The sequence below is a fragment of the Cajanus cajan genome, chromosome 5 (assembly GCF_000230855.2).
Source record: "Cajanus cajan strain Asha chromosome 5, NIPB_CcT2T_4, whole genome shotgun sequence".
NCBI lineage: Eukaryota > Viridiplantae > Streptophyta > Magnoliopsida > Fabales > Fabaceae > Cajanus > Cajanus cajan.
Genome location: NC_138521.1, coordinates 2,489,394 through 2,500,371, shown reverse-complemented (window position 1 = coordinate 2,500,371; position 10,978 = coordinate 2,489,394). Strand labels below are relative to the sequence as shown.

The 10,978-nt window shown below is 34.3% G+C and overlaps 2 protein-coding genes across 2 annotated transcripts; both read right to left on the bottom strand.

The window, feature by feature from the left end:
• Nucleotides 1-1,559: 1,559 nt before the first annotated feature.
• Nucleotides 1,560-5,243, bottom strand: LOC109808741 (PII, uridylyltransferase (DUF2921)). Its single transcript, XM_020371858.3, has one exon. It carries the CDS (start codon nt 4,865-4,867, stop codon nt 1,709-1,711), a length of 3,159 nt encoding a protein of 1,052 aa, XP_020227447.1. The 5' UTR covers nt 4,868-5,243; the 3' UTR covers nt 1,560-1,708.
• Nucleotides 5,244-8,499: 3,256 nt separating this feature from the next.
• Nucleotides 8,500-10,726, bottom strand: MOT2 (sulfate transmembrane transporter). Its single transcript, XM_020370616.3, has 2 exons — nt 10,498-10,726; nt 8,500-10,405 (listed from the first exon to the last, which is right to left on the bottom strand). The coding sequence occupies exon 2, from the start codon at nt 10,378-10,380 to the stop codon at nt 9,022-9,024; it is 1,359 nt and encodes a 452-aa protein (XP_020226205.1). The 5' UTR covers nt 10,381-10,405; nt 10,498-10,726; the 3' UTR covers nt 8,500-9,021.
• Between the last annotated feature and the right edge of the window lie 252 nt (nt 10,727-10,978).

The following is a 10,978-nucleotide window of genomic DNA, read 5'->3' as shown; positions in this document are numbered from 1 at the left end:
GTACTTATTTGATATATATGTTCTTTAATTAAAAATTAAAATCCATTTTTCACCTTGAATATCAAGGGAGTTATATTTTTAGTTATATCAAACAAAAATATTTAATATAATATTTTACGTACTATGATATTATTTTAATTTTATTAAAGATAGTCATTTTTCTAATCGAGACATATAGGACCTTAAACTTATGTTGTCATATCAACACTTGAAACTAAAAGTTAAAGGTATTTGATTAAACGTATTAAAAGTTACAATAATTTATAAGTTACAACCCTCTTAGAAATCTATTTTAAGTTTATTGTACATGGAAATATGTTCGATCATAAGAAGATACAGTTCAAAATACAAGACACAAAAATAATAAATCAAGACACGATTAAGCAGTACCACAACTCAAAAACATTAGCATAAGTTTATCAAGTTCTTATTAACCATATTATATTTATTTATTTATTGTATCCTATATTCTTTGTTAGTAGTTATTGTTTTTCACTCAGACAGGTTAGTTTCCTCCCTAAACTTGTGTTTGGAGAGAAAAAAGAAATAGACAAGAAGTATAACAGAGAGAAATAAAAAGCAAAAAATAAATAACTAAGAAATAAAGTAAAAATTTAATTATTTGGTTGAAAAAAAAAATAGATAAAAAATAAATAAGAAATATATGAAAAATAATATATATATATATAACATAAAAAAGAAATAAATAAATAAAAATAAATAAGAAAGTGAGACTGCTACCTTTTAATTTCTCTTCATTCTACTTCTTATCAACTAAACATTTCTTATTTTCACTTTCTCCACCCTATTTCTTATCCATTTCTTTTCATAAAATTTTTGGTAAGTGACATTTACCGTGAAGGTAATAGTAATACTCACGTTGGCCTCACATGGTGCTACTATTCAAGGTTTAATTGTTTTGTTTTCTTTTTCATAGGTTTGGTTTATGTCCCCCGTGTGTTTTGATACCAGTTCTTTCCATTTTCAATACATTTCTGATGATTGGTAGCTACTTTGATACCGACCTAGTTGGGATCACTTTTGCTATTGTGATGTTTTTGCATGTTGTTTTTTATAATAAATAAATAAATAAATGAAATTAATAAAATAAGAAACTCTCCCTACACTTGTTTTTAGTCTCATTTATAAAATATAAGAATTAAAAATAAATGATAAATTTATAGACAAAAATAAAAAAATTTGTAATATTTCTTTAGACAAATATTTAGTCTTATAAGATATTGTATGGGAGTAGCTTTGGATGTTGGCAAGTGACAAAGTTTTTATCCAAACAAAGACAATTCCTAACATTTGTATCGGTATGTGATTGTGATATTCTGCTTGTATATACTTGATGCAATTTTTCTGTTTCAAGTAAACTTCCTAAGTGCATGTTCAATTGGAAGAGTCAAAGTGTTTTTTATTCCGAAAGCAATAATTTCTTCATTTTGCACATTAGAATTAGGCATTACTATTCTGACTGATACCCAAACATAGCCTAACTTTCCTTATAAGGTAGAAGTTGCTAGAACTTTTAGTGGATAACGAAGCAACAATAATTGGAGAACAAAAAATGAGAAGTTGAAGAGTAAAACCACAATTCAATTAATTATTCAGTATTACAGTAATCCACCCAAACTCTTGCCTACTTTTCATATATGCGTGTAAAAAGGCTGTTGTCAGTAATTCTAAAGTGTTTACAATTACATCATTCTACATCAACTTGTTCTTTCTCTTTTGCAGCATCACCACCATTGATACCAGGAACTAGTTCAGATTCACAAGACCTAGAGGACAACCTCTGGTATCTGAAAGTTGGGAGAAGCTTGTACTGCCCAAATTTCAGAAACTGGCTCAGCTTTTCATAGCTCCACCTTTGTTGAATATAGACCACAATTGCAAGAATAATAGCAGTCACAGGAATGGCAATATCCCCAAACTTTGAGTAAAAATCCAAATTAGGATTGACAAATTCAGAGTCCTCAGAAAAGTAAGGATTTGAAACTGGAGCTCGAATGTAATCATATATATGAGGAAGAAGTCTGACCACGGTGATTCCTATAAAATATAATTTTCTGAGTGGCTTACAATCAATATGCCAGATTAAGTTCCCAATAATTTGAGGAAGCAAGAAAAAGTCTTCAACAAGACCTACATATTCTTCCAATTCTGTGGCCCAAACCGGCAATGAATGAGATTTTCCTCCATCAACCAGAGCCTTCTGACTGGTCTTTGTGCTGTGAATTATTAGAACAATTACATACCCTACCACATGTATGATGAAGGTACAAAGAAGAACCCTTTTATCACTGGGGACACAATGTGGCTCAAGAGGGGTACGTGTTTGCAATCTGACGCGAGACTTCCATACCTTCTGAAAAAGCCGCAGAGTTACCAGCAACGATACAATCAACAGCAGTTTCACAGTGTAATCAATGACATGGAGCCACTCACTGCTCTCCAATTCATTAGATGGCACATCATAAGATTCAGAAACTATTTTCTTAAAAAGAGCTTCTGCACCTGTGACCAGAGGAATGCTATACCCAAGAGCTTGAACACCTAGCACTACAAGAGAGATATATGGAAGAGAATCCACATTATGCTGTATATAAAACAGTTGGCTTAAAATGCATCCAATCGCGAATGAAAGTGTCAAGATTCGGAGAATCCCTTCAACACCTTTGCGTGAGAGGACATCCTCGCGTTGCTTCCTGTATATAATTTGAAATGTTTGGAGCTTTATTGATTTGAACCGAAGGGCGTCATCCTCAGTCCTTTGGCTTTCTATCGAAAGTGTAGCTCTGGGATTGACTAGCCAACGAGTTGTTGTAGGAGGATAAGCCACTACCACCTCAATCAAACAGTCCATTCCAGCCTCAAGATCGTAGCTCTGATATAAGACTTTCCATGAGGCTCGCACGTCTCTGCAACCAATTAGATACATCTTTCCGACATGTGGATCATAAAGACCCTCCAGAAAAAGCACAGAAAAATTACTATAACCTTTTCCAGCAAGACTGAGTTGTGCAGATACATTTACAAGAAGCTGTCTTTCTGTATATTCAGCAGCCTTGGCATGATATGGTGTTTCCTGTTCAGACGTTGAACCATTTTGAGCATACCAATAGCGTCCAAACATGGGACCAATGGAGAGAATCTCCATCTGAATGTCAACTCTAGGGGACAGGACATTAGGCGCATGGTCAGCAAAGCCAGAGACATGAAACGTGAGATCTTCTGAAAGAAGAGACAAACTATCTTGGAATGCCTCATTATCTTCAAGTTTGGGAAATGTTAGCAATGATTTCTTAATGACAGTTGAAAAACTGAAGGGCTCATTTTTTTCTAGGACAGTACCAGCCAAATTAGTTTTAGAATAACTGTAACTTGGATTAGTGAGCCTGAAATAATTCCAGAGTTCTGAAGGTAGCACTAGTTGCTCAAATGATAGGGGAAAGAAGGCACTACTATTATTAATGGGAGAAAAAGTTCCCAATATAATACTATGTTGCTTTAAGGAAAAAGTGGTAGGAATATACACACAGATACGGGTATTACAGTTACTCCCTTTGGCATCAACAAATCCAAGGCAGCCAACCATGCAAAGCTGTCCGCTAGAAGACTTCCAAATCCCTTCGGCGGCAAGAGACGTGTTGCTAGGCCCAGATCTTTTTGCTGCAGTATACTGATTCTCTGATGGTGAAACTGCTCTAAAAACCGTTGATACCCTAGCAGAACCAGTATTACTCTTACTAGCTGCTTGCTCACAGATGACATCCTGCACATAAAGTTTAACATCTTGAAAGCCTCCATCTGTTGATTTGATTTCCTTATCCGTCAAAAAAGGACCTAATTTACTGCAGAAATCATCTGTGCCATTGCATCTCCAGTTCGGCACAACAGTTAAAGGTTTTTCTCTAGTAATTTCTTCAAGGATTTCGCAAAACCTTGTCCCTTTGTAGACACTAATGCCATCATCCACCAGGTTATCTTTAAATGGGTATGGATTACATGCTTTGGATACAATCTGTTGTGAGCCAAATGTATACTTGGCCGACTTTCCCAATTGTGATGATATGCGAACCACATCAAAGTATTTGGAATTGGAATCACGGTTCAAACTTTTTAACTCTCCATTGATCATCCTATTTGTTAATGAGAATGTCATTGGATAGCGAAGAACTAGCATAATTTGATCATCTTCAGACAACGGTATCTCACCGGGATTCTTCATCCATTCCCACGGTTTGGCAGGGTCGGCCTCTCGAGTCGGAAGCATAGTGTTCCCTAACAAACACAACACCCTTTCCCCACCATTTTTCTTTGATTCAGTATAAACCCCTTGGAAGGGAATTGAGAGCTGAGAATGGCTAGGCCATAACTGAAACTCAGGATTCCCATCAAATGTTTTGTCCACAAAATTACCATCTCGAGTAATGCCCATCACCATGAAACCATTGATGGGAATAGACTTCTTCAACCGGTGGTCATAATCAACATCTGATACCCAAAAAGAGACCAAGTTCAAGGGACTGTGGTCTTCAGACAAAGTCCCAGGAGATTTGGCAGCATCAAATGGCATTATGGGAAACTTACCCCCATTCTGCCTCCAATCCCCATTCACAAATGAAAGCTCTTCTTTCATACCAATAACCCCACTATATTCATATCTCAATTCAGATGAAGCAGATAACACAGAAGCACATTGTTTCCGAACTTCACTCATGCGATCATACTTATAGGTTGCATGAGAATTTCGATCAAAACTATACATTCCCTCAGGGAAGCGTGAATTTGCGAGAACAAGGATCAACATGTCACAAACAACCCAAAAGGAAATAATGGCTGAAAATGGAAACTTCATGATTCGGGTTGACAAAAGTTGAGAACTTTTGTTAAGAAATCAAGTAAACTAGGAGACCCAAATGCTTGTATTGTGAAATTTCAATAAGGAATTGAGTTTCTGAAGAAAGATCTAAAGAGAAGAAAAAAAACACATAGCAAGTGAGAAGTGAAGGTCCGAACAAGTGAGGGGACAAACCTGGATCAGAACTGCAAGTGATGTTTGAAGTGAGAGAAATGGAGAATGGTGTTTAACGTAAGATGGAAGCGTTGAGTAGAAGACTAGACATAGCTGTCGTTTATCTCTGGTCTGCTTGGTCTTCCAGATCCAAACTAGTTTGCTTCTTTTTATTCATTATAAATAATATCTAACCATTATATTCTTTCCTTTTTAATTTTTAATATCTTAGTTTGGTGCTGAGTATTTATCCTTTAACCTCATTTTTCTTTTAACTTCACTTATATAGTCACACACTGTTTTACAATTAAAAATTAATCTGAAAGGCAATGTTCTTCTCCTTTTTAAATTTTTATTTTTCTTCTTATTATTATTAGTGATTTATATACTATCATTGTATTTAAATTGAATTCTTATTATTTAACCTTTGAAAAATAAAGTATAGAAGTAGATAGGAAAGATTTTTCTCATTCTTAACTTTTTAACACTGATTTAATAATTAATTTGCTATTGAATAAGATAATTGTTATTTTTTTTATTGCATCAATAGGATATAATAACTACCTTTTCTGATTCTGTTCATCTGGTGTATTTTGTATTTTAAGGAGAAAATTGTGTAAGAAACCAGCAAAATATAATAGGTTCTCGATATATGTTGACGTAATATGTTGAATATTATAATATATTTCTATTATATAGTATATGTTTATTGCATTTAGTGATGGATCCAGATTTTATTTCTAATGGGACGAGAAAATAATTTATAATTTGTAAATAATTATTAAAATTTTTTACAAAATACATAAAATTATGACAAAAAATAATTAACTCTTAAACATTAAATGCTAACAATTAGAAAGTAATTTTACGGGTTTATTTTTCTCAGAAATTTTTTCAACTGTTTGTTTAATTTAATTTTTATTTATCATATTTATTTATAAATTAAATTTTAATATTTATAAAATAATTACAAATAACATTGTATTACAATATAAATTATTTATTTTAAATCCAAAATATAATTTATGTATTTAAAAATATCTATTTATATAAATTTTAAATATAATTTATATATTCAAATATAATATTTATTTGTCTATAAAATTATATATATGATTTTAAGATAAGTAACTATTTAAAAATATTTTGTATAATTTAGTTAGAATTGTAGCTTTTTATAATGTTCATAATTTGTAAAATCTAACAAATAATTTAAAAGATGTTGTTTAGAATATTATATGTAATTTAACGTAACGGTAACTTTATCATTTCAACATAATTTGTATTACATTATATCATCTACCTCATATCAAATACAGATCAATATATGTAAAAAAAAAAAAAAAATACAGATCAATATAGTACAATAATATTATCTTATTTAATATTGGTGTGCAACAAACATTAAATATAAATAAAATATATCAAGTTTTTGTTACATTATACTCTTGTCATATCCTATGTTCGTATCTTAGTTTGGTGTCTATATATATTAACCTCAATTTATATGATATGCAAAACATTAGTGTTGTTATATTTTTCTATACTAATGTTTTTACTTGTAAACAATAATGTTATATTTTAAGAGCATGTATGCAATAAATTTATATTTCATAAGGGAAACATTAAATTAAAAAATCATTTAATATTTTTATAAGGGAAGTTAGCTGTATATATAAATTGGTAGAAGTTAGCTATGAATTAACTCTTCCTTTTATAGTCCCTTTGGTCGTGAATGGAAGGAGGTTTGCTTTGCTTTTGGAATTGGAGGGGTGGATAAAATGTCCACTTCTCAAACCTTCATCTTTTTAGAAGATGATTTAGAAAACGCAACAAATCAATAATCATCACATCTTCATATTCTAACAAACTCTTTAATTCCTAGTTCGTTAAAATATTTGTTTGCTTTTACCTCCTATAAATCAAATTGATTCGTGCATTTAAAATAATTACATAATTAATAATAATTGATGAAAAATAAGTGACATACAATTAAAAATCATGCAAACCAGTCTCTAATATTTATAAACAAAGCAAATTTAATTCATTGCTACACAAGTTGTAACAAAAGGGTCAGATGACTCATTCTTGCATCCACATTTTCACATGTTAATGGCCAATTTAATGGCTATTACATCTTGAAAATGTATGTTCCTTTATATTCTTCTTCAAATTGTAAGGTTTCAGAGGAAGACATCTCCATGTGCGATGGACCCAAGAAAAAACCGTCTATGACATGTTTTGGACATGAAGGATGAGTATGGAAAAGGAAGGCCAGATCATAAAATTTATACTTTGCTTGAATTTTCAGCTACTGATAATCTTGTTAGTTCCAAGAACAATTAAAAGCATAATCTAGTTAGTTCCAAGAACCATTAAAAGCATGGTAATGATAATAGTGAGGTGGGCTTGGGTTTATGGAAGGAGGATGGGCTCAAATGAAAAGAGGAAGCTTCTCATGGTTGCTGCCACGTTGGAAAACCCGGGTGTATCTAGCCAGGGTCGTGTTTAGAACTTTTTGGGGGGCCTAAGACAAATTTTATAAACATATAAAGTATACATAAAAAAATTGTCAGTAATACATTTTAGTGAGATAATTTGTCATATAATTAATTAGTGTGTCTAACAGGTTTTTAGTTCAGATTTTATTGGAAGCATGGAAATAGAAAATAAAAGATATATTATTTTTTTATTAAAATTACATAAGGATTAATATTAACAAATGATAAAAATTAAATAATAATGATTGAAATGAAACAAGAAGGTTTAGAGAAGTTTGGGTTGAGCCATGTTTAACATTATTCTTAAAGAAAAAATGTCCTTATTACATTGATAGATTATTTTGTAATGTATTCCTCTTTCAAAATATAACAACCCATGTAGTGAAAGATTTTCAAACCAAATAATATTATTCAAAAACATCTATGTATTATTAATAATATAAAAGGAATAAGTTATGTTTTCCCTCCAAAACTTCCCTCAAACATATTTAATATGAACTTCTACTTGAAAAAAAAATGGTGACTTGTTAGCAAAATATATTGATGAGTGAAATATTAGTGAATTTGTAAAGTTGTTTACTACATTGAGTACAATCAAATTTTGACTACTCTTTTTTTTTTTTTAAGAAACAAAACTTCTTTTTTGTAGTTTTGATACATGTGGATGACCTGATCATTTTTAGAAATATCATGTAACAATTAACTTCTTCGAGGATTGATAGGGCAAATATGCTAAATAATGTCATTTCATTTTTTTAAAACATTTTTTGAACACAATTTTTTATTAATTAAAACCATCTCTTTATATAAATTATAATATGCTTAGATAATTTTTATTTCAAAAACACGTTTAGTAGGAAAAAAATAAGAAAAAAATATTTTTTCATAAACAAAAATTAGTTAATGCATAACTTAATTTATAGAAATTATCTCGTATAATTTCTATTAAAAAAATTGCAAATAAACATATAAAGGTTATAAAAAAATCATATAATTTTAAAATTAAATAATACTTTATTACAGTAGCATTTATGCGATATATGCTCCTCAAAATATAAATATAGACATGTACTAATATTTAAATTTTGTTTGCATCCATCCGCGTACAGAATGAATCTAAACTAAAAGTAATGAGCAATAACGCCTACTTTTAGTAATATCTAAAAACTATAGAGCTTTAGAGAGTCCATAGCAGAGCAGCCTTAAATTACACATGTAGTGACATTTAAAGTCCCAAGTTGGACACATGTACATCCAAAATCCAAAAACACTGAATTATGAACCGTGGAAGTCCCAAGTATCTTCAAGCATGTCCCCCAGCACCCCAACAATCCATTGCATCGTAGTTTGGCAAAAGTCCTTTATTCCAATGCACGATCTCTATGACCAATATCTGAACCGTTACACCAATACAAATACACAAAGATTCCCGCATGATCACAACATCGGTGATCATTTAAGGGACCCGACCATATAAAGTGAGAATGAAACTATTGTCTAGGCAATTAAGCTAGCTTGCTCATCCTCAAGAGAAGACTTGTTCTTGTTAGATGAGCAAAAGGCGAAAGCACATTCAACCTCCCTCAATTTGAGGAGCAAGTAGAGCACAATACCAACAAAGAATCCCAAGGCAGCACTTGAGCCAGTGAGGGAAACAGCAGCACAAACAAGCATAACAAAAGACTCTTGCTTCGTGTTCATGTCCCTAGCAGCCATAGCTAACTCAATGCCCGCAAACAACAAAAGCACTCCAAGAATCCCAATAGGAAACTCACCCAAGATTCTTCCAAGCGAGTTTCCAAACACTAGAGCAAGAACCAACTTGGCAACCCCAAGAAACACCACCGAAGCACCACTCCTACCCCCGAACCTGTATTGTCCAGCCAAACCACCAGCCCCGTGACAACAAGGCATGGCTCCGAACCAACACCCCACAAAGTTCATAAGTCCCACACTCACCGAAACATGCATCGCTGAAGCCTCGCGCTCCGGAAACAAGTCCCCGGAGAGCTTACAAACCGCAATAACCGAATTCAAAACGGATAACGGAATCTGTGGAATTGCGGCGCTCACAAATCCAATTTTTAAATCCTCCCAACTAATCTTAACAAGCGAAATCTTCGAAGGCCCGAACCTAAGATCTCCGAATATCGAAGGGTCGCGAATGAAACATAACACCAAACCCAACAAAAACACAATAAGCGCCGCCGGAACCTTAGACAAAACCCTAAGCCTCCGGCCAGGGTTGTTGTTTTGGTTTTCTTGTGGTGGTGGGGGTGGGGGGTGGTCGCCGGCGCCGGTGGTGAGGACCAGAAAGACGACGGCGGCGAGTGCGACGGCGAGGCCGTCGAGGGCGAGCCAGGGGCGGGGAGGGCCGGATTTGGAGGTGGCGAGGTTTTGGTCGTAGCGGATGTAGTTGACGGCGGAGAAGGCGAAAGAGAGGCCCTGGGAGAGTTGAACGCCGCGGACGACGGGGAGGGGGAGGTAGCGGCAGAGGAGGGACATGAGGCCGGTGGCGCCGAGGAGGAGGAGGACGGCGGCGACGGAGAGGCCTGCGGCGGAGATTTGAGGGATGGTGAGGGGCGGGGAGGCGGAGATGGCGACGGCGGCGATGGACTTCATGGGCTGGACGGGCATGGGGAGGCCAAAGAGGAGGCCGGTGGCGATGTTGTAGAAAGAAGTGAAGAGGAGTGTGGTGGTGAGGTCCAAGTTGTTGACTAAGGAGAGAGCCAGCACGATGGGTATGTACGTCCCTAAGTCTCCCACCGCGCCGGAGAGCTCCGAGAGGAGGGTTGTTTTGAGTCTTACGGAGGAGGGGATCCACCCGTTGCGCCGGAAACTGCTGCTTCTTGACATTTCCTCGTCTCCCACCGATGCTATACTGTAAAACAAGGAAAGTGTATTATGATGAGCAGCACGAAGATCTTGAGATCTAATTCATATTATTGGGATCTAATTGTGCTCAGTGCTTACGTTGCGTTCTTGGGTAAAATGGAATCTAGAATAATTTAAGATTGTTTCCGTGTACGGCTTGTGTTTCTTATTGGACACTTTTCGATATGGATGCTGCTTCTTATTTACGGGTTAACTGTTTTGTTATTTTGGGCTCAGATATAAGATATTGGTTGCAGTCATTGTGGGTGCTGAATGAAGAATACATTTTTGGTTTCCATTAAAAGAGATACATTATAATAATTGGAGGATGGTGTCATGATTTGGCTGGATCCAGATGTTCCCGTGACTCAATCGATTTGTTGTATAATATAAACAAATGGAATCGCTGCAGCAATTGGCTCAAGGTGACTCGCCAAAAAGATTAAAAAATAATAGGTGAAAAAACAGTATGCTTTTCGTAGATTTGAAAAAACACACGCAAATCTCTCTGCACTTGATTCATTTTAAAGTATAAAAATATCCATTTTTTTAATTGAGTAAAACAAATTAATTAAATATA